The 25,723-nt window shown below is 44.9% G+C and overlaps 2 protein-coding genes across 3 annotated transcripts; one reads left to right on the top strand and one right to left on the bottom strand.

Moving 5' to 3' along the window:
- On the bottom strand, positions 1 to 21,342 carry Nusap1 (nucleolar and spindle associated protein 1). Of its 2 annotated transcripts, none has more exons than XM_070005838.1 (11): positions 21,175 to 21,342; positions 18,555 to 18,623; positions 17,234 to 17,380; positions 16,186 to 16,336; positions 13,864 to 13,962; positions 10,162 to 10,271; positions 6,086 to 6,273; positions 5,327 to 5,484; positions 5,009 to 5,125; positions 3,052 to 3,160; positions 1 to 505 (listed from the first exon to the last, which is right to left on the bottom strand). In XM_070005838.1, the coding sequence occupies exons 1-11, from the start codon at positions 21,289 to 21,291 to the stop codon at positions 409 to 411; spliced, it is 1,362 nt and encodes a 453-aa protein (XP_069861939.1). In that variant the 5' UTR covers positions 21,292 to 21,342; the 3' UTR covers positions 1 to 408. The 2 variants fall into 2 exon arrangements, with proteins under 2 accessions (XP_069861939.1, XP_069861940.1); XM_070005839.1 differs by having other exon boundaries at positions 16,186 to 16,333.
- A 271-nt stretch (positions 21,343 to 21,613) lies between these two features.
- Positions 21,614 to 25,590, top strand: Oip5 (Opa interacting protein 5). Its single transcript, XM_070005685.1, has 5 exons — positions 21,614 to 21,926; positions 22,291 to 22,357; positions 23,035 to 23,157; positions 23,616 to 23,697; positions 24,664 to 25,590. Exons 1-5 carry the CDS (start codon positions 21,614 to 21,616, stop codon positions 24,778 to 24,780), a joined length of 702 nt encoding a protein of 233 aa, XP_069861786.1. The 3' UTR covers positions 24,781 to 25,590.
- The last annotated feature ends 133 nt before the right edge of the window (positions 25,591 to 25,723 follow it).

Here is a 25,723-nt window from a genome sequence, read left to right as displayed (position 1 = left end):
CCAGGTTTCAGGACTTGAACTCTGGGCCTTGGTGCTATCCCTGAGCTTCTTTTGCTCAAAGCTAGTGTTCTACACCACAGCACCACTTCTGGATTTTTCAGAGTAGTTTATTGGAGATAAAAGTTTCACAGATGTTCCTGCACAGCTGGCTCTAAACCATGATACTTGGATCTCAGCCTCTATGTAGCTAAGATTACAGGCGTGAGCCACCCATGCCTAGCGAATTTTTGAGCTTTAAGATGATAACTTTTCAGAGCTATTGGACCTGAAGAACCCAGGGACAGTACATAGATAACAGATAAAAGTCAACAGGGAAACAAGAGCTTCTGACTAATGAAGGGGGGGACAGTAGAAAAATATTTACAAAGAAAAAGAGGAATGAAGAAATATTAACCAGACATTAAAAAATTAGTTGTTTTTAATCATATTGAGGCCCCTTCGGGCACCCAACACCTTTTCTTTCTTCTCCTTTCGTTCTTGCTCACGCTTTTTCCGTTGCTCTTCCCTAAGAGGAACAGGTAGGTCATAGGTTAGGTCCTAGCGGTGCCACTGCAGACAACTTCAAACTAGTACACAAACTTAAATGACATCTAACACACTTGTGAAAATATTCTAATACCTGGTCGTGTTGTTCAAAGGGCTAGAAGTAGGTATTTGCGTTTTCTGTGACCTCAGGATTTTAAAATCATGCATGGAATGGGAACCAGAAGTTACTGACTACAGTGATTTAATTAAATCTCTACTCCTATTAGGCTATCAAAAATCACACTCACATGTCAGGCACTAGTGGCTCACATCTGTAATCCTAACTACTCGGGAGGCTGAGCTCTGAGGGTTGCTGTCTGAAGCCAGCCTGGGTAAGAAAGTCTGTGAGACACATTTCCAATTAAGTCAATAAAAAGCTGGACATGGAGCTGTGGCTCAAGTTGTGGAGTGCTAGTTCAAGCACATAAGCTCAGGGACCCTGAGTTCAATCCCCAGGATGGGAACCAAAAAATAAATAAATAAATAAAATGTAGCCAGTTGCCAGTGGCTCATGCCTGTAATCCTAGCTACTCAGGAGGCTGAGATCTGAGGATCCCAGTTCAAAGCCAGCCTGGGCAGGAAAGTCTATGAGACTCTTCAATTAACCACCAGAAAACCAGAAGTAGTGATATGGTTCAAGTGGTATAGCACTTAAGCCTTGAGCTGAAGAGTTAAGGACATGCCCAGGCCCAGAGTTCAAGCCCCAGACCACCACCAACAAAAAGTTTAAATTCACAATCACATGGTCTGGTTACAGAGCTAAAATTAGAAGTAGGATCTACTACTGACTTTGACCTGTGTGTGTGTGTATATATTATTATTGTTAATTTTTTTTTTTTGTCAGTCGTGGGGCTTGAACTCTGGGCCTGAGCGCTATCCCTGCACTGTTCAGCTCCAGGGGAGCACTCTACCACTTGAGCCACAGTACCACTTCCAGTTTTCTAGAGGTTTATTGGAGATAGGAGTCTCAGGGTCTTTCCTGCCCGGGCTGGCTTCGAACCGTGATCCTCAGATCTCAGCCTCCTGAGTAGCTAGGATTACAGGAGTGAGCCACCGGTGGGCTTTTTTTTTTTGTCGTGAGGCCTGAACTCTGGGCCTGGGCGCTGTCCCTTAGGTCTTCAGCTCAAGTCTAGCACTCTACCACTTGAGCCACAACACCACTTCTGGCTTTTTCTGCTTATATGGTGCTAAGGAATTGAGCCCAGAGCCTCATGCACGTAAGGCAAGCAGTCTACCACTGAGACACCTTCCTAGCCCTCTATTATATTTTTCTAGAGATCATTAATTTAAAAAAAGCCCAGGATCATCATGTTAACTAACTTTTCTTTGTTTCTTTTGTGTGTGAGTTTGAACTCAGGGCCCTCTTGTCTGCCTTTCTCTCTCAAGGCTGGTGCCCTACCACTTGAGCCATAGTTCTACTTCTGGCTTTTTCCTGGTTAAATAGACTTTTCTGCCTAGTCTGACTTTGAATTATGATTCTCAGATTCTAGCCTCCTGAGTAGCTAGGATTACAAGTGAGAGTCACTGGCGTCTCACTCTTATCATCTCCTTAATAACACATGGTAAAGGCTTTAGCAGAAGCTGGGTATAGACAAGAATCAAGGGATGGGTGGCCCTGTACGAGGAGAGTGCTCGTCAGTGGTTCTTGCCTCACCCAGGACCAGCTACCACTAAGCAGGCAGTGATCTGGGTACAACTTGCTCTTGTGGTAAAGAAAGCCTCCAAAGTCCTAGATTTAATACCTCATCTTCCTTGTTTCTTTGAGAGTAATTTATATCCACTCAGGACCTAGGTGCCCTGGGCCCTTGAGCATTGAGGTCTGGATGGATACTGCGTGCATTGCCTGGGAGAATAGGTCATGCAAGACCTGTGCTTTGAGTTTTCTGAATCACCGGTACAGTTCTGTTCATAAAGCAGATATTGGGGCTCAATCTAAACCTGATTTGGAATCTGCCACCCTAGAGCCTAGTCACACTATTACAAAACATTCTATAGATTCCTCCTTGTAGTCTGGATATGTTTTGTATCCCATGGGTTCATGTGCTGGAAGCTTGAGCCACAATATAATGTGCTAGACTCCTTAAGAGTGGAGCCTGGTAGAGTATGTGGGTATTGCCCTTTGAAAGGTTGGGTTTTGAGGGACTAGGTAGAAAATGAGGCCACTGTGTTTGAGCTCTTCACATGCTGCTATTGTTTTTTTTTTCAGTGGCAGGGAATAAGCTCAGAGCCTTCTGCTTCTTAGGCAAACACTATCACTTGAGCATTCTTGCCTCTTGAATGTGCTTACACCATGTGATTCATCCACCATGTGAAATGCCAGAGTGCGAAGCTCCCCCTAGTGCCTGACTTGCTTGCACTTTCAGACTTCACGAAGCAATACTGTTTTCTTTTAAGTAAAACGGATTAAGTTAGCCACTTCTGACCTTCCTAATACTACTAATGAGGCTACCCTATCTTTTGGAGGTGCTTTTGTATACTGTGGTTTGAAATTAGAAACATTCTCAAACTGGATAATTATTTACTCACCTGGTTTGGAGAGGAGGCTGTTTGTAAGATTTCTTATAGACACTGACTCTGCTTGCATGTTCAGTGAGAGAATTATTTTCTTTAGAGTGTCCCCATGGTTTCAGCTTTCCTAATGTAGCACAAACAATTTATAGATATCTTATTTACAAGTCTGTTGTCTTCATCTGTGGCTACTTGCTTCCTAGCAGCATTTATACTGTTTCACATAATTCCTAGTACATCCCTAAAATACTTAGATTCCATATTCCAGATATGTCAGGTTTTTCTTCTAAAAATGAACATGTGTCCTATTTTAAAATTCCTATGAAGTCTCAGAAAAAAAAACTCATACAAAAACACCCTTAACAGATTCCAAAAGAAACTATTACAGGGCTGAGAATGTAGCTTAGTGGTAGAGTGCTTGCCTAGCAGACATGAAGCCCTGGGTTCGATTCCTCAGTACCACATAAACAGAAAAAACTGGAAATGATGCTGTGGCTCACATGGTAGAGTGCTAGCCTTGAGCAAAAGAAGTTCAGGGATAGGGACCAAGCCCTGAGGTCAAGCCCCAGAATTGACAAAAAAGAAAAAAGAAAGAAACTTACAACCAAGTATCATTTATGCTAAAATACTGAGATATTATATTTAATATTAAAGTAGCATTTTGAGCTGAGTGTCAGTGGCTTATGCCAGAATCCTAGCTACTCAAGAGGCTGAGATCTGAGGACCATGGCTTGAAGCCAGATTGGGCAGGAAAGTGTGTGAGACTCATCTCCAATTCACCACCAGAAAACCAGAAGCAGCACTGTGTCTTAAAGTGGGAAGAGTGTTATCCTTGAGTGAAGAAGCTCAGGGATAGTACCTGTGTGGAGTTCAAGTCCCACAACTGACCTTACCCCCCACCCCCGCAAAAAAAGAAAAAGCATTTTACCAGTGTATTTCTGTTATTCTGACACTATTAACCTATTACAATGCACTGAGAGTGGAGTGAGTTGGGACTATTCTGTTGGGAGTAGAACTGGGACTAGATCCAGCAGTTCTCATTTCTAGGTATTTACCCAGAAGATTCACCATTAGTTTATTGACAAGACTCCTGCACTCCCATGTTAAGAGCACTACTAGTACTCACAGTAGACAGGCCATGGAATCAGCCTAGTGTCCATCAACAGATGAATGGATAAAGAACATCATTAGTGTACATAATAGGATATTGTCAGCCTTGACAAAGATGGAAATCCTATCATTTGCAACAACATGGATTGGAATTGGTATACACCAAGTCAAGTAAGCCAGACATGAGAAAGCACATACTGCATGTTCTCTCGTGTGTGGAATCTGAAACAACTGAACTCAAAAGCAGAGTGGGATTGTGGTGGAGGAGAAGGGTCGGCAGGATTGGGGAGGTACGGGTTAGGAACAGAAGATTTCAGTTAGGGGAAATAAAAGAGGTATATTGTATAATATGACTCTGGTTAACAATGTATTATTATATATTTGAAAGTTACTAACAATTACTAAGTTACTAAGATTTAAAAAAAGGTGCAAAGGCTCAGATACTATGTACCTACCATATTCATAGTAGTGTTCAAAACAGACAAAAAGTGAGAAGTTAGCATGGGCTAACTTTTCAATTTTTCTTGATACTAGCTGAAATTATATTAATTTTGAGTAGTGATATTGTTTACAAGTTATAACTTTGGTTAAAGTGTAAATAAACCAATTAATTTTAAATTATGGGTCCATCTGGAAGCAGGGACAAGGGAAGGAATTGTAAATAAAGTGTGGCTTCTGCTCAGTTAGCAGAAGTTGTTTATTTATGCATTAATTGATTTTTAGTGTTGGGGATCAAACCCAGGGCTGGCCTCATGTATGCTAGGCAAGCATTTTCACATTGATCTACATTCACATTTTTCCCCTCATCTTTACATAATCATTTACTCTGAAGCCTTACATAGGCTCCATAGCAGCAAACACCCACCTTTGTGTGGCTCATAGTTGAGGGGACGAGACAAACTTGCTTTCAGATCAAACACTGGTTTCTTATCGGAGACTGGAGTCTTCATTGCCATGCTTGTCAACTTGAATGGAGTAATGACTAAAAAAAAGACCCCAAAACATTAGAGGGCTTAGTTAGACCAAAGACCTATTATAGTTCTTTTCATTTTTTAAATCATATGATCAATGGGCTTTTCTGTGATCCTCCCAATCACTTCCTGCAGGATGAAGTTTTTGCACATGATTTTGTACATGTGGAAAGGATTTAAGAGTGTTTTTGTTTGTTTTTTTTTTTTTTTACCAGAAGCAGAATTCCCCTTGGTGGTCTTTAACTTGGGTGTTCCGAGCACAGCCTGGCTTTTGGGAGTAATCCCAGATAGAGACACATGTGGAGACTTTCTGGCTGGAGTCTTGGTCAGTGAACCCTTATGTTCGTTATCTTTAGTAGCAGCTGAAAACCTAAAATGACAGTAGAGGGCATCACGAGAATACTTATGGCAGGAGGTAAAAGCACTGGACCATCACCAGGGAGATAAGGTAGAGGACATTAACCATGGTCAGGCTTGTGGTATATGCCTGCAGGCTTCAGGTTAGAGTTCAGGAACCAACTGGAGATGCTCTCCTTTTCTGCTTATTCCTGGTGAAGTTAGCTTCACTTTTATATTTAAGCCAATGGAATAATTCATTTCTAGTAAGCATACAGCAAACTAATAAAATCAAGATTATCTATCTATATACATACACATATGTCTTATTTTCTGTCTTAAAAATAAAACCTGTGCTTAAGGACATTGGATTGAACAAGAAAACTGAATCCAAATGACAAGATTCTAACTTATAAAACATCACTGATCTTTCTTTGTTCTCAATCCTTTTTCACTTCCTTTTCTGTTTTCCCCCTTTAAGCAACACTAGAATGAATCTGAAGGCTGTTGTTCAATGCTGGACAGCTTGTCTAACATGCTTAAGGACTGAGTTCGATCTTTACTACCAAAAAAACCCCCAAACAAAAAGATTTAAAAACTAAAAATATTTATAAGGTTTGGAATGATCTCTTTACCTGACGTTCATTTTGGTTGCTGAGAGCGTGGTCCGCCTGACTGGCCCCTTCAGACACACTGCGCTCTGCCTTGCAGGGTTGCGGGACTGGCCTGGAGAGTGGCACTTTTGTGTGGGAGTGCAGGCCACAGGGAGTCTTCCTCTGGGAGGAACTGGAGTCACTACCTTTCCCTTACTGCCAGGCTGCTTCTGAGAAAGAAATGTACCACTTTAAAAGCTTGGCTGTGTCCAAACAGCAAAGTGCAGAAGACTGCCTCCATTACCCTGCTACATGCCAACGATTACATGACTAGCATCCCTTCCTAGTTAACTTGTATGGCCACCGTGCCATTACCTGTCTACAGGCAACACCTGTCTGTGTTGCTAGGGTGATTCAGATGGAAAGAGCAACATCTAGATTTGCCAAAAAATGTGGTAAAAAATGTGCCAAAAAGCTTCTCTTGCTGGGCGCTGGTAGCTCACGCCTGTAATCCTAGCTACTCAGGAGGCTGAGATCTGAGGATTGCGGTTCAAAGCCAGCCCGGGCAGCAAAGCTTATCTTCAATAAACCACCAGAAAACCGGAAGTGGCGCTGTGGCTCAAATGGTAGAGCGCTAGCCTTGAGCTGAAGAGCTGAAGGACAGCGCCCAGGCCCTGAGTTCAAGCCCCATGACCAACAACAGCAAAAGAAAAAAGCCTCTTAGCCACCATATACCCAGTCACTTCACAGCCAGAGAAAACAATGCAGCAGCACAGTTCCTAACAGCTAGAAAGGAAGGAAACAATGATTTTTCTACCAAGGATACATTAAATACACTTGTCAACAATCTCCTAAATGTATTCAGCATTCAAGCCCCATGACCGACCCCCCCCCCCCGAAAAAAAAGAGAACCCCTGTGTTGTTAGATCGAAGAATTTATGCCAGGTAATCCACATAGTCTATCTCCCTTCAAACAACATTTTACTATCTTTTTTGCATTAACTATTTCTTACAAGGTTTCATTTCTTCCTGGGGTCTGGCTTCCAATGCAATCCTCCTACCTATAAACCCAAAGAAAAGTGAGGGAAGAAGGGAAAGTAATGTTCACTGTGAAATTGCTATGGAGGGTCCCACTTGGTCGTCTTTTTTTAGACATTGGGAAAGTACAAAGAATAAATAGGTATTTTTCTATTATTACTCTAGGATCTGTTGCAAGAACAACCACATTACCACTTTAGAGATAGGATGATTGAAGTTGACATATACAAAAGTAAATTGTGACTTAAGCATTAAACAGTGGGAATAATACAATTAGTAGAAAAGGGCTCGGAGCATGCTCAGGTGGTGGAGAGCCTGCTGAACAAGTGCAGTGCCGAATGCAGACTTGACTCCTAACCCCTAGAAGAAAAGTAAAAGTGAAAATAAATACAGAAGTATACTTTACAATCTCAGGACAGGAAAAGCGACATCAAAGCCTTAAAAGAGCAAGGTAGGTTTTAACTAGCAAAGCTGAAAGACTAATTGTGGAAAGGGATTTGGAATGTGAAGTATTTGGCTAGGAGGACAATCTCTGTTTTCTTATAGTCCATCAGCCATAGGGAAGTGACTGTAATGGCCGCTGCTTCTCTATTCTCCAAACAGATCATTCCAAATCTGACAGAACAAGGCGGGTGGAAGGTGGGATTCTAGAACTGAACTCACTCAGATGGGGCCAGCAGGCTTAAATAACACTGAAACTAAGAAAAGTGCTTCATTTTCTTTATCTTCAAGAAAGAACAACTCAGTGAGACTCCTATCTCCAATAAACCACTAGAAAACTGGAAGTGGCGCTATAGCTCAAGTGGTAGAGCGCTCTCCTTGAGCTGAAGAGCTGAGGGACAGCGCCCAGGCCCAGAGTTCAAGACCCACAATTGACAAAAAAAAAAAACCCAAAAAAAACAAAACCCTGTGTGAGCCAGGTGCCAGTGGCTCACGCCTGTAATCCTAGCTACTCAGGAGGCTGAGATCTGAGGATTGTGGTTCAAAGCCAGCCCTGGTAGAAAAGTACCCTCGAGATTCTTATCTCCAATTAACAACTCAAAAACCAAAAATAGAGCTGTGGCTTAAAGTGGTAGACTGCTAGTCTTGAGTAAAAGAGGTTAGGGCAGTGACCAGGCCCTGAGTTCAAGCCCTAGAACTGACAAAAAAAGGAAAAAGAACCTCCATTTTGTTAGATCAGGACGAAGGACTGAAATTTATGCCATGATTTGGCTTTGATGCTGTTTGCTAAAAAGAAAAAAAAGTAATAGTGTCTTCAACATTCACCCTTTTAATTAAGTTCACCACCAAGAAGCTTACGTCTATTTTTAAAAAGTTCTTTATGACTTCTCACTTTGGACTGAGGGAGTGGCTCAAGTGGTACTTTCTTAGCAAGCTCAGAGCCCTGAGTTCTAACCCCAGTTCAGCCATACAAAATTATGAACGTGAGTTTTTTTTTTTCTCTTTTGGCCCTAGATGCCAGAAAACTTGAAATTTAGCAGTAAGAGAAACAGCTCCTACCCCCACCTGCCACATGGAGCCTTCTGCTCCCTTTTAAACAGACTTCTTATTATTTTCCTATATTTAATACCACAAACACAGGCATTGTTCTTGAGAAACAGGCAGAGGTAGGTAGTCAGCCCTCTATCTGGCAGCTCCCAGCACGTGTCTAGTTCCGAGGATGCCGTCTAAATGCACCTAAGGGTACCTCAGCATCTCTCTCTTTGAATGTGCACTGATAGCTGTTACAGCAGGAACCTTTCAGCCACTAAGATGCCCCATCTTCTTTCAGGAAAGTGACAAGGGAATGAAGGGGGCTCCAGCCAGAAATGAATTCATTCTTGATGAAAGTGACAGACAAACCACCTGGTCCACAAGAACAGAAAAATTTACTGCTAATACTGTGGAAGGAGCGCCCTATCTGCTCCCCTTACAGGGGTCAAAAATCCTCAGAGTGGCAGAAAGCAATTCTAAGGCAAAGATATGTTCATCTGATAGGTAAAGAAATACAGCCCTGCCAGGTAGTGTTCACACACAACGCTGGGTGCTGGTGGCTCATGCCTATAATCTTAGCTACTCAGGAAGTGCAGATCTGAAGGATGATGGTTCAAAGTCAGCCTGAGCAGAAAAAGCCAAGAGATGACATCCTCAATTAACCAGTAAAAACAAAAACAAAAATCTGGGCTCAAAGTATAGCTCAAGAAGTAGAATACCAGGAAGTGGCGCTGTGGCTCAAGCAGTAGAGCACTCACCTTGAGCTGAAGAGCTCAGGGACAGTGCCCAGGTCCACAGTTCAAGCCCCACAACCAACAAAAAAAATAAATAAATAAAAATAAAACCACACTGGAGGATTTAAAAAAAAAAAAAAGAAGAAGTAGAAGAAGTAGGATACCATTCATGAGTGAAAAGTCCAATGAGAACATGAGGCTCTGAGTTCAAGCTCTCCTATTAACACACACACACACACACACACACACACACACACACACACACACACATACACACACACACACACACACACACACACACACACACACACACGAAGGAAGGAAGGAAGGAAGGAAGGAAGGAAGGAAGAAGGAAGGAAGGAAGGAAGGAAAGAAGGAAGGAAGGAAGGAAAAGAGAGAAAGAAACTAAGACAAAGAGAGGGAAGGAGGGAGGGAGGAAGGAAGGCAAAGAAAAACAATACTGTTTCTATAAGCCATAGGACAACATGTTTGGAGATTAGAAACCAATAATTTAGTCCCATTAGGAGCATGATTGTTTTTTGTTGGTTGTGGGGCCTGAACTCTGGCCCTGGGTACTGTCCCTCAGCTCTTCAGCTCAAGGCTAGCGCTCTACCACTTGAGTCACAGTGCCACTTCCCAGTTTTTCTGCTTATGTGGTGTTAAGGAATCAAACCCAGGGCCTCCTGCATGCAAGGCAAGCACTCTACCACTGAGCCACATTCCCACCCCAGGAACATGAATTTTATCTAGGCTTGGTGGTAGCTCTATAATCCCAGCACTCAGGAAGCAGAAGGATTAAGAGTTGAAAGCCAGCCGGGGCACAGTGAGATCCTTGGTTGAAAAAAAAAAGAACATGGATTTTTTTCTGCATACCTTCAGTTCATTCAATGAGTTGTGTTCTTCAAAATGTTTCCTTTTTCTCTTAATATATTCATCAATGGACTCCATTCCCTTAAAATGAGCTTCATGAAGCTTCTTAAAGTCTAGAAAATTCCCCAAAAATATGAAAATTAGCAAGACAAAACCCATTTATTCACTTTCTCTTTTTGCATCCTTTTTTCTGGGGGGTGGGGGTGGTCCGGTCATGAGGCCCGAACTCTGGGCCTGGGTGCTGTCCCTCAGCTCTTCAGCTTAAGGCTAGCGCTCTACCACTTGACCCACAGCACCACTTCCGGCTTTTTTTTTTCCTGCTTATGTGGTGCTGAGGAATCGAACCCAGGGCCTCATGCATGCAAGGCAAACGCTCTACCACTGAGCCACCTTCCCAGCCCTCTTTTTGCACCCTTGACATTTAACTTCAGTGTCATCTCTGCTAAAGTTCCACTTTTGTTGTTGTTTTTTTGGGTCCGGTCATGGGGCCTGAACTCTGGGCCTGGGCGCTGCCCCTCAGCTCTTCAGCTCAAGGCTAGCGCTCTATCACATGAGCTACAGCGCCACTTCTGGCTTTTTTTTTTTTTTTGCTTATGGGTGCTGAGGAATCGAACCCAGGGCCTCAAGCAAGCAAGGCAAGCGCTCTACCACTGAGCTACCTTCCCAGCCTGTTGTTGTTGTTTATGGGGCTTTTACTCGGGCCTGGCTACTGTCCTTGAGCTATTTTCCTCAAGGCTAGTGCTCTCAGCACCACTTCCAGTTTTCTGGAAGTTTCTGCCCAGGCTGGCTTTGACCAGTGATCCTCAGATCCCAGCCTCCTGAGTAGGTACAATTACAAGTATGAGCCATCAGCACCTGGTGAAAGTTCTAATTTTTTTTTTTTGTCAGTCATGGGGCTTGAACTCTGGGGCTGAGTGCTGTCCTTCAGCTCTTCAGCTCAAGGCTAGTGCTCTACCACTTGAACCACATCGCCACTTCGTTTTCTGGCGGTTTATTGGAGATTAGAGTCTCAATGGACTTTCCTGCCTGGGCTGGCTTTTTTTTTTTTTTTGGTCGGTCGTGGGGCTTGAACTCTGGGCCTGGGCGCTGTCCCTCAGCTCTTCAGCTCAAGGCGAGCGCTCTACCACTTGAGCTACAGTGCCACTTCCGGTTTTCTGGTGGTTTATTGGAGATAGGAGTCTCACGGTCTTTCCTGCCCGGGCTGGCTTTGAACCTCGATCCTCAGATCTCAGCCTCCTGAGTAGCTAGGATTACAGGCGTGAGCCACCAGCGCCCAGCCTGGGCTGGCTTTTAACCACGATCATCAGATCTCAGCCTCCTGATTAGCTAGGATTATAGATTTGAGCCACTGACACCTGGCTAAAAGTTCTAATTTGGGGGTGGGGGGTACAGTCGTGGGCCTGAACTCTGGGAGTGGGTGCTGTCCCTCAGCTTTCAGCTCAAGGCTAGCACTCTACCACTTGAGCCACAGTGCCACTTCCGGCTTTTTTCTTTTTGCTTATATGGTACTGAGGAATCGAACCCAGGGCCTTAAGCATGCAAGGCAAGCACTCTACCACTGAGCCACCTTCCCAGCCCTGAAAGTTCTAATTTTAAACATTTAAGTTTCTAGAAACTTGGGGCAAATCAGGGTCATCTTATAAACTGTAAGGCAGTCACTATCTTTGGGTTGTCCACTTTCCTAAGTGACATCTTGGTTTACTAAGGAGAAAACATAGCCCAATGGCCAACAACAAGAAAAAGCTCTAGACTAAGGGCTTATAAGTGGTTGACAAGTAGCCTTGAGTGAAACAGCTCAGGGCAATACCCAGGCCCTGGTACTATCACCACCACCACCACCAAAAAAAAAAAAAAAAAAAAAAGTGAGAAGTTTTACAGATAAAGCTATCGCAACCAAGCTAGAAAGACAACCAACTAATTGGGAAAAAATATTTACCAGCAATATATCAGACAAGGGGTTAACATCCTGTATATACAGGGAACTCAAGAAACTAATCCCTCCCAAACCCAACACACCAATTACTAAATGGGCAAGGGAACTAAAGAGGGACTTCTCAAATGAAGAAATAAAAATGGCAAAGAAACACATGAGGAAATGTTCATCATCCCTGGTGGTGAAGGAAATGCAAATAAAGACAACCCTGAGATACCACCTTACCCCAGTCAGAATGTCCCACATCCACAAATCAGCCAACGACAAATGCTGGAGGGGATGTGGAGAACGAGGAACGCTATTACACTGCTGGTGGGAATGTACACTCATACAACCACTTTGGAAAGCAGTCTGGAGGGTCCTTAGAAAGCTAAAGATTGACCTCCCTTACGACCCAGTCATACCACTTCTAGGCATCTACCCTGAACAACAGGAACCAATATACAAGGACACGTGCACCTCCATGTTTATTGCAGCACTGTTCGCAATAGCTAGGATATGGAAACAACCTAGATGCCCCACCACAGATGAATGGATCCAAAAATTGTGGTATCTATACACAATGGAATATTATGCAGCCATTAGAAATGACAAAATAATGGCATTTGCAGGGAAATGGATGGAGCTAGAAGGAATCATGTTGAGCGAGGTAAGCCAAGAACGAAGAGACAAACAGTACATGGTCTCCCTGATAAGTGGATGATGAATCCAAAATGTTAGGTGATATGACAAAACTAACAGGACTTAAGAAACAAAGAACTCCCACTCATCTGGTTGAACCACTACTAAATATCCCCATGCTGCTGATCACATATATGGTATATAACATATGAGCACCGTTATATATTACAGACTGTGATAGACAATTTGCTCCAGGAAAGTTAGAATGAACTTGTGACTTTAAATGAGCATCATTATTCCACAATACTGTGAATTTCCGGAAATTAAGTAATCACTTAATCACGATCAAAAAAAAAAAAAAAAAAAAAGAACCTTGGGGAAGGGAGGGAGGGAGGGGATGGTAGGGGGAAAACAATGGAGGGGGTAACAATGTTCAAGAGGAAGTGGAAGTGTACTCATTACCTCACTCATGTAACTGTAACCCTCTGTATAGTATCTCTACAATAAAAAAAAAAAAAAAAAAAAAAAGTGAGAAGTTTTACAAGTCCAAAACCAGATTTTTTTTGGGGGGGGGGGGGGTCCGGTTATGGAGCCTGAACTCTGGGCCTGGGCGCTGTCCCTCAGCTCTTCAGCACAAGGCTAGCGCTCTACTACTTGAGCCACCGCACAACTTCCAGCCTTTTTTTATTCTCCTTATGTGGTCCTGAGGAATCGAACCCAGGGCTGCATGCATGCAAGGCAAGCGCTCTACCACCTTTCCAGCCCCCCAAACCAGATTTTTTTAGATTAGAAACTTAGTAGACAGTGGTTACTGTGCCCAGAATGCCACATTCCACATTCATTCATTCATTCATTCATCAGGCATTTATGGAGTCCCTTTCTACCAAACATGCTTCATTAAGTAATCAGTAATAGGAAAAATATTCTCAATGTGGGCATCCACCTGCTGAAACAGCATGTAGAATCATTTCTACTTTACTGAGGAAGTCAGGCTGTTAAGGAAAAACTGCCCAAGATCTGGAAACTAGAAAATGAGAGCAGAACATATGATCCTAGCTCCGCATCTGTACAGTTAGTTGTTATAGCCACAGCCTTTGCCACCCACATCTTAAGAGGCCCAAACCTTTCCCAGTGTTTGTGCACACACTTACTTGGAGTAGTAGCTGCAATTTTTTTACTATTTGCAAATTTGGAAAATCCATCTGTATAGAGAGACTTTCTTTCTGAAGGTTCCTTCAAATCTTCCTTACCTAAATCCAAAGACACAAAACCAATCAAAGACAGGTTTCCAGTAAGCTCTAATGCTAGAATAATCAAGATGACTTTTTAAAAATGTTGCTGGTACTGGAGGTTTCAACTTGGTTTCTTGATTTTCTACAATTTATGCTCAAGGCTGGCACTCTACCAATTGAGCCATATCTCTACTTTTCTTGGTTATTTGAAAATAACAATCCGTGGATTTGTCTCCAAACCTCAATCTACTCAGATCTCAGTAGTCTGACTAGATAGGATTACAGGCATGAGCCTGGGGCTTGAACTCAGGGCCTGGGCACTGTCCCTGAGCTTCTTTTTTTTTGGGTCGGGTCACGGGACCTGAACTCTGGGCCTGGGCGCTGTCCCTCAGCTCTTCAGCTCAAGGCTAGCGCTCTACCACTTGAGCCACAGCGCCACTTCCGGCTTTTTTCTTTTTGCTTATGTGGTGCTGAGGAATCGAACCCAGGGCCTCAGGCATGCAAAACAAGCACTCTACCACTGAGCCACCTTCCCAGTCCAGTCCCTGAGCTTCTTTTGCCCAAAACCAGTATTCTACCACTTGAGCGACAGAGCTATTTCTAGTTTTTTCTGTTTATGTGGTTCTGAGGAATTGAACCCAGGGCTTCATGTATGATAGGCAAGCACTCCACTATGAAGCCACATTCCTAGCTCCGAAAACTATCTTTTAAAAACATACATTTTGGGCTGGGAAGGTGGCTGAGTGGTAGAGTGCTTACCTTAAATGCATGAGGCCCTGGATTCAATTCCTCAGCACCACATAAGCAGAAAAAGCCTGAAATGCCGCTGTAGCTCAAGTGCTAGATCGCTAGCCTTGAGCTGAAGAGCAGAAGGGACAACGCCCAGGCCCAGAGTTCAGGCCCTATGACCAGCAAAAAAAAAAAAAAAAAACTTCAGCCAGGTACTGGTAGCTCACGCCTGTAATCCTAGCTACTCAGGAGGCTGAGAGCTGAGGATCATGGTTCAAAGCCAGCCCAGGCAGGAAAGTCCGTGAGACTCTTATCTCCAATTAAACACCAGAAAACTGTTAGTGGCGCAGGGGCTCAAGTGGTAGAGCATTCAGCTTGAGCTGAAGAGATCAGGGTCAGTGCCCAGGCCCAGAGTTCAAGCCCTACAACAACAAAAACAAAAAACCAAAACAAAAAAAAAAACAACAACACATTTTCTATCTCTAAATAAAATTTCTCTAATTACTTAAAAAGTTTCAGGGTGGACTGAGAAACCACACTATTAAGATCAGGTGAGGATGTGCACAACTGTTATGCTAGCTATCCAGGAGCAGCTCAGTAGTTCAAGGCCATGCCTAGGCAAAAAGTTAGCCAGCCCTCATCGTAACCAGTAAGCCAGGTGTGGTGGCATGTGCCTGCCACTCCAGCTATTCAGGAGGAGTGAACAGGAAGATTATGGTCAGGCCAGCCAAGGAAACACACCAGACCCTATTAAAAAAAGTCACTAAAAGACAAAAGGATTCGAGGAATGACAAAGAAAAACAGAGGGAAAGGGGGAGGGAAACCATGCTAATAAACTTTCCATACTCTCTACACTTGTATGAGAAAATGCTTGTTTTTTAAGAAACACACATTAGGTGTCCAGGGGCCTGTGTACTGTATGGTAGAGGAAGCAAATAAGACCTTTACCAAACTTATGGCTGGCTGAGGACTCTCCTGTTCCCGAGGGATTACCTTCCCTAAACTACCAGTCTTATTCTACTTTCTATAAGAGTCAGGGCTTGTAATATAGTTCTGGGATACAGCTTGATGTTCTGCATTTGATCCTTAATACTTGCGGGGGAGGGGAGAGAAATTAAAAGATGACCCGAGGGTCTTCGGCATTTGGTTCTAGCTTTGAATTACAAGTTCTATAAGCTGGTGTTTTGAGCTGAATTATGATTTCCAGAGATAGGTCCAAGTCCTAACGGCTGGTACCTGTAATATAACATTGAGAAACTGCCTCTTTACAGGCAGATGAAAGGCAAGTTGAGGTAGATTTAGATTTTGGGTAGATTTAGATCCAGTAGGACTGGCACCCTTCTAAAACGAGACAGAGGCAACAATATGACGGGGAGGAGCAGGGACATATGGCCGCAGGCCGCAGGCATAGCGGCAACAAGAGCCTCACAAAGGAGGAAGAGGCAGGGAAGACATGGGCGTCAGGAGAGCACGGTCTGAACTCTCAGGAGGATGAGGACATGAAGTCCATACCTTTCATTTCACTTTGGCCTACAGAAACCATATTCCCATCTCCTTGGCTCTGGTCTGGCAGAGAAGAAACTTCTGCAGTAGTTTTGGGATCCTGCTTTTCCTCATTCTGGAATGTAGTAGGATCACTTATTTGTATCTTGGAATGATCCTGCTGAAAATTTTAAAAGGAAACAAAGATTATGAATGTCTCTTACAGCTGGGCGCAGTGGCATATACATGTAACCAGTTGCATTTGCTTGGGAAGGGAGGACTGGCTCAGGCAAGGCCATCAACAGCGTGGTGGTGAGAAGCCGGACATAGGTAGGAGGATCTAGGACTGAAGTCTGAATCCACTGACCAAAAATGCAAAACCCTGGGGGGAGCGGGGAGGATTGGCTGGGGGGGCGGGGGGAGGATTGTAACCCCTCGGTACAGTATTTTCATAATAAAAAAAAAAAGCAAGACCCTAATAACTGTGGCCCAAGTAAGCACCTCTTTAACCAGTGAAAGGCCTTGAGTTCAAATCCCAGTACCACTGAAAGAAAGATTGGTATGAAAATAAGGGGAAAAGAGAAGAAGCAAAGTAGGGGAGGAAGACTCGTGGGTGGCACTGACAGCTCTGCCTCTCTGCCTCCCCCAGTGCCATGACACTGAACTTGGCAACACTCCTGTTGTACCAGAGACCAATGGAAGAAGCAGGAAGCTGAGTTCGCTTATGGCTCATAAGTCAGGCTAAGAGACCTAGGCAGCCTATATGAAGGCAGAAAACAAGAAATGAGGACCATGCCTGGTGAATGTTACAGCTGAGTGAAGAAGAAGAAAGCACACAACCAGAGTCTATGCAAAGCAACGGAGGGAAGCCACAGCGACCCCACTGTTGAAGGACTTGAGTGCAGAGTAATCACCTGGGCAGGAGCAGCAGAGGAAAGAGAATTTTAAAACCATACTCTAAGAGGAGCTCAGAGGTGCAGCACAGGGCTCAGCACAGGAGTGTAGAGGGAACGCTCACTAACACCCTGCCAGCTCTGGCACAGGTGGTGCTCTAGTTCAGCTTGCACACTTCATTCACCTGAGAGTCCGGCTTCCCGTGGCCTCTCTTGTGCCTGCGCCTTTTCCTTTTGGTGACATGGACAACTGGCTCCTTCCCAGCTTGGTCCTGACTGCACATCTGTGTCTCAGTCTCATCACAGAAGAAGGCTGCAGTTTCCTTTTCACCCTAAAAAGAGAGATACTGATCTGCCATGTTCTCTCCCATATGGATATAACATAACACCAGATTGCTCCCCGAGACCAAAGTAACTCCACAGAGAGGAAAATAAGAATGAGGTGAGAACAACACCTGCATTATCATAAACTAAAAGTGAAAAGTATGGTTGGGATCCAGAACATCCCACACAGACCTGCTTATAAAAGGAATCATTGTATGAGGCACTGGGGGTGTGGCCCAGTGGCCTCTGCCAAGTCTTGGATTCAATATCCAGCACCACAGGAGCGGGGAGCGGTCACTGAATGACAATACACTGCACTCTGTAGTGGGCAGGTTGTTTTATTATTCAATGTACAATAATAGCTTAAATGCTATCAACTTTGATAACAGAAGAGCTGAGTATGGTGGTATATGCCTACAATCCCAGCTCTCAGAAGACTGAGGCAGAAAACTGTGACTCTGAGGTTAACCTTAGCTAAGTAGAGAGCCCTGCTGTTTGCTCTAATGGTGTCTAGTATCTCTACCGTTGCAAATTCACTGTGAGGACATCAGGCAAGGCATACAGGTTTCATTCTTTTACTTTTCTTCTTCTAATCCCTTTCCCTCCCTCCCTGCCTGTCTCTTGTGATGGTACTGGGCTTGAACTGAGGACCACTGGCTCAGCTTGTAGTCTACCACACCTCCAGCCTGACTTTTGGCTGCTTAATTGGAGATGGAGTCTGACAGACTTTTCTGCCTGGTCTCAGCTTCCAGAGTAGCTAGCATCACAGGCAGTATTGCCTGTTTAAGGACCTCATATTCATTAGGTGACATGGCATTTTTGATCATTTCTAACAAATAATAATGAAAAGTTAAGTACCTGGCACTATGACCAATAAATGATCTCTGTGGTGAGAACCTGCATATCTTAAACCATCATAATTGGTGTTGACTGCCCATTACTTTTCTTTTTATTTTGGCCAGTCCTGGGGCTTGAACTCAGGGCCTAGGCACTGTCCCTGAGCTTCTTTTGCTCAAGGCCAGCACCCTACCACTTGAGTACCAGCACCACTTCCTGCTTTTTCTGTTTATGTGGTAATGAAGAATCTAACCCAGGGCTTCATGCTTGCTAGGCAAGCATTCTACCACTAAGTCACATTCCCAGCCCCTAAACACAACTGTTTAGCAGCTAATAATTACTTACCTCACTGTTATTTTCTTTCCTTGCTTCCAGTTTGAGGTGAGCTTTCAAAGATTTTAACAACTTGTCTGCCTGCAGAAGAGATAATTAGAACCAAGTGAAACAAGTGAGAAAAATGTGAAGAGTTTCATCTTATACATTCTTCTCTCATTCATTAAATGTTTTCTGGTCAGGCTGGATGCACCAAAACTGACCCTTCAGTTCAGGGACCCCACATCCCAGTGGGAAAGTCAGACAAAAAAAAAAAAAAAAAAAGGCAACTGATGCCAGGTGCTTGTGGCTCACACCTGTAATCCTAGCTACTCAGGAGGCTGAGATCTGAAGATCGTGGTTCCAAGCCATACGTGAGATACTTATCTCCAATTAACCACCAGAAAACCAGAAGTGGCGCTATGGCTTCAGTGGTAGAGCGCTAGCCTTGAGCTCAAAAGCTTGGGGACAGTGCCCAGGCCCAGAGTTGAAGACCCACGACTGACAGCAAGAAAGAAAGAAAGAAAGAAAGAAAGAAAGAAAGAAAGAAAGAAAGAAAGAAAGAAAGAAAGAAAGAAAGAAAGAAAGAAAGAAAGAAAGAAAGAAAGAAAGAAAGAAAGAAAGAAAGAAAGAAAGAAAGAAAGAGAAAGAAAGAAAGAAAGAAAGAAAGAAAGAAAGAAAAGAAGGGAAAGAAAGAAAAGAAGGGAAAGAAAGAAAAGAAGGGAAAGAAAGAAAAGAAGGGAAAGAAAGAAAAGAAGGGAAAGAAAGAAAAGAAGGAAAAAAAGAAAAAGGCAACTGCAAAACAGTGTGAAAGGACCACAGAGCAGCACCAGATGATATGGGCTCATACATCAAAGCTTATGCTCTGAGGGTACATCCTCCAATCCACTCTACCAGAATGCTCTGCATCATTCCAGATATAAGGCACCATTCCAGCTATATTTTCTTTTTTCTTTTTTTTTTGGGGGGGGGGCGTCCAGTCTTGGGACCTGAACTCTGGGCCTGGGCACTGTTCCTCAGCTCTTCAGCTCAAGGCTAGCATTCTACCACTTGAGCCACAGTGCCACTTCCGGCTTTTTTCTTTTTGCTTATGTGGTGCTGAGGAATCGAACCCAGGGCCTCATGCATGCAAGGCAAGCACTCTACCACTGAGCCACCATCCCAGCCCTCCAGCTGTATTTTCTACTTGTCCCTTGAACTTCTCTTTGAGGTCTTGTCTAAGATGGAGATGACTGGCATGTTAGAAGCCAGACTCTTAGTTCTCTTCCTCTCTTTTCTTTCGTTCTTTTTTCTTTTTTTTTTTGGTCAAGAGCTAGGTGATCCTAGCTACAGAGGAACTGGAAATTAGGGCCAGTCTGGGCAAAAAAGTTGTAGAGCTTCCAGCTTCTATCTCAGAACCCCTGGGAGAGGTTGTGTGCCATTGTTATGCCAGCTACCAGGGAGATGCAATGGTTGGGCTCAATTGCTGTCATCCCCAGCGAGGTGGGGCAGAGCCAACAACAGGAGGCTCACAGCCCGTGTAGGCCTGGCATACAGTGAGACTCTACCTTCCACTTTTTGTTTTTAGGGATGCAGCCTTGAATAAAATGCTCTTGGTGGGGCGCACCTGTAATCCTAGCTCTAGGGAGGCTGAGAGTAGAAGGCAAGGTTGAGGTTACATAACAACTCTGTCACAAGACAGGGGGAAAAGGATTCCAGCCAAATAGCAAAAAAACAAAATGACAGGACTGAGTCCAAGGAAGTGAACTATGCGTAAAATACTGGGGAGCCATTAAACACGACAGCCTAGACATATCCCCAAGGCCCCTCCTTTATTCAAAGGGTTCCTTGGGCTCTGATCGTCCTGCTTGAGCAATTTAAAAACATGCACGACGACTGATAAGATATTCAGAATGGGGCTGGGAAGGTGGCTCAGTGGTAGAGCGCTTGCCTTGCATGCTCAAGGCCCTGGGTTCGATTCCTCAGCACCACATAAGCAAAAAGAAAAAAGCCGGAAGTGGCGCTGTGGCTCAAGTGGTAGAGCACTAGCCTTGAGCTGAAGAGCTGAGGGACAGTGCCCAGGCCCAGAGTTCAGGCCCCACGACCGGACCCAAAAAAAAAAAAAAAAAAGATATTCAGAATGGGGATCACCGCTTGCAAACGCACCGGGGAAACCTCAACTACAATAGATAAACGTCCCATCCCATAGCGGATGCTCACATTTCCCTCAACACGGCCAGCTCGGACACAGACCTGAGGGGTTTTGAACAGGAGCACCACAACAGCGAGCGGTGAACGGCTCGCCAACCCCACCAGACCGGGGCCTATCCGCAGGGGCCGGGTCTCCCAATGACGCACCAAGGGGTCACGGGCTGGACCACAGTTTGCACTAAGAGGAACCGCAGCGGCCTCGCAGCCCGCGCTCGGCCCCGCGGCGGCGGGCGCCTCCCGGGCCAGCGTTTCCTCACCGACGGCCCGCGAAGCACCCCAAGTGCTGTCACACAACCCAGCCCGCCCCGGCTCTCGGGAGAAGCCACACTCAAGATGAGGTGACAACCGCGCCTCCACGGGCGCGTTTCGGCCTCTAAACACTGGCTCGGGCCCAGGAGGCGGTCGCGGCCTCTTCCCGGGCCCGTCGCGCCGCCCGCCCGCCCGCCCGCTGCCAGCCCCGCACCTTCAGGTTAGCGCGGAGGCCCAGACTCTTGGCCAAGTTCTGCAGGTCTCCGTACTTGAAGGAGTCCAGCTCCGCCGCGGACGGGACGGTCATGGCGTCCTGTAAGACCGGCGACATGACTAGAACGAGCGCCTTTCAAAACTCTCGCGCCAATCCAAGCGTTAGCCCGACCGGCGTTTATATTGAGTTTAAAAATGAAGAATGCTGCGCTCCCGTTGGTTGAAAATGCCGTGAAGGCGGGGTCTCTGATTCTGACCAATTGCAAGGCTGATTCCCGACTGGACCGACGCACCCTCTTCTTTTCGCCTCACCAATGCTCAGGGACCGAACGACGTGCGAGGCGGGCCCAGCCTACCAGCGTCGTCCAATGAGGACGCGGGAGCCACGCTTGAGGCGGGACTTGGTGCGTGTTCGAAACCAGCGCGCGCGCTGCGGAAGCATGGCGGCCGCGCCCCGCTCGCGTTCGCCCCAGCGCTCCTGGTGTGACTTTCGCCACGTCGTTAAAGAGGTTTCCGACTACTCTTCTGGTGCCACCTGCATGGAGTGGGACACGCAGGTGGTGGTGGGGTCCTCGCCGCTCGGCCCCGCGGGGGTGGGAGCGGCGGAAGCCCCCGCCGGCCCGCGGCTGCCGTGGTGGCTGCGCCCGGAGCGCTGCGCCGTGTTCCAGTGCGCGCGGTGCTTCGCGGTGCTCGCCGACTCGCTGCACCTGGCGTGGGACCTGTCGCGGGCGCTCGGGGCCGTGGCCTTCTCCAGTGAGTGCGGGGAGGGCCCGAGGGGCCGGGCGGGCCGGGAGGACGCCCCGGCCGGGCGCCGCGCTCCCATTCCCAGCCCCGCTGTTGGTGCGGGTCCCGGGGCTCGAACCTGGCCCTGAGCATTTTAGCTCGGAGCTAGAACAGTGCCGCTCGAGTCACAGCTCCACTTCCATCTTTTTTGTTTTGGTAGTAAATTGGCGATGAGAGTCTCGCGGGCTTTCCTGCCCGGGCTGGCTTCGAACCCCGATCCGATCCTCAGATCGCAGCCTCCGACGTGGCTCGGATCACGGGCCTGAGCCACCGGACCTCAGCTGCGGTTTTCCTTTCCAAGATCCTCAGAGGTTTCTTTTTCTCGTCTTCCCAGGAGTCACAAACAACGTTGTTTTGGAAGCGCCCTTTCTGGTTGGCATTGAAGGTTCGCTCAAATGCAGGTAAGGCCGAGAATGCCCGGTGGGCTCCAGACCTGGGCGCTATGAGGGAGGAGCGGGGACGGGACACGGACGATACTTTGAGTCCTTCTATTTAATTGTAAGCTATGTATGTGCGATATATTTTTCTTTCTCGCTTAAGTATGCTAAAATGGACATGTTCCTTTCGCTTGATAGCATCCTAAATTTAAAATCAGGACCCAAGATTGCCTATGGCACCAACAGTTTATTCTGTTGACAGCTTTATTGCAAATAATTCCACAAAGCATTATTGTATTATAGTGTGCATATGCGTATATGTATGTGTGTATATGTATATCTATGTATACATATACACATATTCCCATCTGCCTCTCATGCAGTTGGGATTACAGGCATGGGAATGGATTCCCCCCACCCCCTCCATGTTGGGGCTTGGTCTCTGGATTCACTGTCCCTTGACCTTCTTTTTGCTCCTAGAGCTCTACCACTACCACTTGAACAACAGCACCACTTCCAGCGTTTTTCTGAGTCTCATGGACTTTCCTTCCTTGGGCTGGCTTTGAACTGCAATCCTCAGATCTTAGCCACCTGAATAGCCAGGATTACAGATATGGCCCCCAAAGCCTGGCTGGAATGGATGGATACCTTTTATTTGTTCTCTAATTATCCTTCTTGCCATATTTTGTCTCTCCCTCCAGCACTTACAACCTTCTATTCTGTAGTTCCTGTGCAATTCCCATTGGCTTCCATTTGTATTCCACCCATGCTGCTTTGGCTGCTTTAAGAGGTCACTTCTGCCTTTCTAGTGATAAAATGGTTTGGTGAGTAGATATTTTTTGTTTGTTTGTTTGTTTTGTCAGTCATGGGCCCAAACTCTGGGCCTGCGTGCTGTCCCTCAGCTCTTCAGCTCAAGGCTAGCACTCTACTACTTGAGCCACAGTGCCACTTCCAGCTTTTGCTGCTTATGTGGTGCTGAGGAATTGAACCCAGGGCCTCATGCATACAAGGCAAGCACTCTACCACTGAGCCACCTTCCCAGCCCTGGTGAGTAGATATGTTTTATCAAGTAAATTTTTATCTCTTGTGAAAAACAAAGTATTTGTATTAAAGATACTAAACTCAGGGATTATCATCCAAAAAAATAGCAGTGTATATGACATTGCGATTGTTCTAGTTGTATTCTCATCATATTGTCTTAGTAGTCATACCACAGAATAATTCAAAAGGGTATTTTATTTACTTACTTGTACTAATATTTGTTTTCTGTATTTCCATTTAGCTATCGGTTAAAAACAAAAGCTGTAGTAAATGCATCTGAGATTGATATTCAGAATATACCTCTACCAGAAAAGATTGCAGAGGTAAACTTTTCATGGTTGTATAGTTCTTTTAACACAGACAAATCCTCTTAAGTGGTGCTGGGAATCAAATCCAAGGCCTTGCACATTCTAGGCTAGTGTTTGCTTGAGCTGTATCCCCAGTATGGACAAGTTTGTTTTTATTTTGCCAGTCATGGGACCCAAACTCAGGGACTGGTGTCTCACGTGGCTTTTTTACTTTTTCACTATACTTTGGTCATGCCTCTCTAATTGGAGATGAGAGTCCCCAATTTGGATTTTGTTGGCCTGGACTGGCATTGAACCTCAATTCTTACAGCTCAGCCTCTTGAGTAGCTGAGCTGTGAAAGGCATGAACCTGATTCCTTGTAAAGAAGTATAATTTTTTTGCCCTTGGGGAGCGGGTAATGTTAGTTGTAGGTATTCACTAAAGGGTCTGGACACTATCCTTGAGTTCTTTTGTTCAAGGCTAGCCCTCTACCACTTTGAGCTACAGCTCAATTCCTGTTTTCTGGTGGTTAACTGGAAGAGTTTCATGGATTTTCCTGCCCAGGCTGGCTTTGAACCGCAATCCTCAGATCTCAGCCTCCTGAATAGCTAGAATTACAAGCGTGGAGCACCCAGCTAAGAAATGCATTCTTTTTTTTTTTTTTTTTTTTGCCTGTCCTGGGGCTTGAACTCAGGGCCTGGGTTCTGTCCCTGAGCCTCTCTGCACTCAAGGCTAGTGCTCTACCTCTTAAGCCACATTCCCACTACCAGCTTTTCCTGTTTATGTGGTACTGAAAAATCAAACCCTGTACTTCATGCATGCTAGGCAAGTACTCTACCACTAAGCCAGATTTCCCAGCCCAAGAAATGTATTCTTCATGTAGATTGAGATTGCTAACTCCCAATCTTGATCTAAAGTAGCTGAAATTTGAAGTGGCATTCCAACCAACAAATTGAGAGTTAAAATACGATGTCCTGATAGTTATGTATTTCTCTCTGCAGCTCAAAGAGAAAATAATGCTAATACATGCTCGCTTAGATTCACTCACCAAGATTCTGAAGGAAAAGACTTCTCACCAGTCCAAGCCAGAAAACTTATCTTTGGTTCTTCAGATGTGACTATCAGATTCAAGATGTTGACTCTTCAGCAACAAGTGCTGTTTGGTAATTTGTGAAAGAACCTGACTTCATGAATGGGGTTTGCAGCCAGGTGCCATAGTTACTCAGGGGATTCATATCTGATAGCTGTTTGAAGCCAGCCTAGATAGGAAAGACCGTGAGACTTTAATTCCAATTAACCACTAGAAAACCGGAAGTACTACTGTGACTCAAAGTGGTAAAGCTCTAGCATTGAGTAAAAAAGCTCAGGGACAATGCTCAGGCCTTGAGTTCAAGCCTCACAACCAACAACAAAAAGAATGGGATTTGTGTAATGTGCTTCATAATGTTTCTTTTCTGATCTTCCAAAAGATTTGTGAAGCTGTTCTTAAATTAAAAATTTGTTCAACAGGTTTTTATAGCTGTTTGCCTAAGTACATGTTGTAGTTTAATTTCCTAATGCCTATCCTTGAAGATACCTTTCACTGCAAATTTAGAGTTTTGAGTGCAGTGTCCATGTATCCTCTATCTAACAAGGCATGGTTAATCTGAAAATACAATTGGGGTTAATGCTGATTACTAGCATTTCCTCATGGAGCCAGTGTTCTAAGAATACTTATGAATCATGTTTTTCATGTAACATGAAATATTCTATGGGTCATCTTTGGTAATTTGATGGCATAATGTGGTTTCCTATACTGTAAATATTGAAAGTAATAAAATTTCTTTTTTTTTTTTTTGACCCTCATACGGGCTAGACCTTTGGGCCTGGGTGCTGACCTTGAGCTCTTGCTAAGAGTCCCATGGACTTTCTTTCCTGGGCTGGCTTTGGACCACAATACTCAGATCTCAACCTCCTGAGTAGCTATGATTATAGGTATGAATCACCAGTGCCGGGAAAAATTTCACTCTTCTAAGTACTTATTTCTACTTTTGTGTAACAGGCTGAGCAGTTTTATCAGAA

Source organism: Dipodomys merriami, unplaced genomic scaffold (genome assembly GCF_024711535.1).
Source record: "Dipodomys merriami isolate MVZ:Mamm:240054 unplaced genomic scaffold, mDipMer1.0.p SCAF_69, whole genome shotgun sequence".
In the NCBI taxonomy this organism is placed as follows: domain Eukaryota; kingdom Metazoa; phylum Chordata; class Mammalia; order Rodentia; family Heteromyidae; genus Dipodomys; species Dipodomys merriami.
This window is presented reverse-complemented; position numbering and strand designations above follow the sequence as displayed.

Bases quoted from the DNA above. Each gene is read 5' to 3' on its own strand.
- Nusap1 (XM_070005838.1), bottom strand. From the start codon at position 21,291: ATGTCGCCGGTCTTACAGGACGCCATGACCGTCCCGTCCGCGGCGGAG. The intron at 16,337-17,233 runs GTGAATGAAGTG...TAAAATTTTCAG, and splicing joins ACGGGAAGCCGGACTCTCAG to CAGGATCATTCCAAGATACA. The intron at 5,485-6,085 runs GTAAAGAGATCA...CTGTCATTTTAG, and splicing joins GCAACCAAAATGAACGTCAG to GTTTTCAGCTGCTACTAAAG.
- Oip5 (XM_070005685.1), top strand. From the start codon at position 21,614: ATGGCGGCCGCGCCCCGCTCGCGTTCGCCCCAGCGCTCCTGGTGTGAC. The intron at 22,358-23,034 runs GTAAGGCCGAGA...CTCTCCCTCCAG, and splicing joins GAAGGTTCGCTCAAATGCAG to CACTTACAACCTTCTATTCT. The intron at 23,698-24,663 runs GTAAACTTTTCA...TTCTCTCTGCAG, and splicing joins TACCAGAAAAGATTGCAGAG to CTCAAAGAGAAAATAATGCT.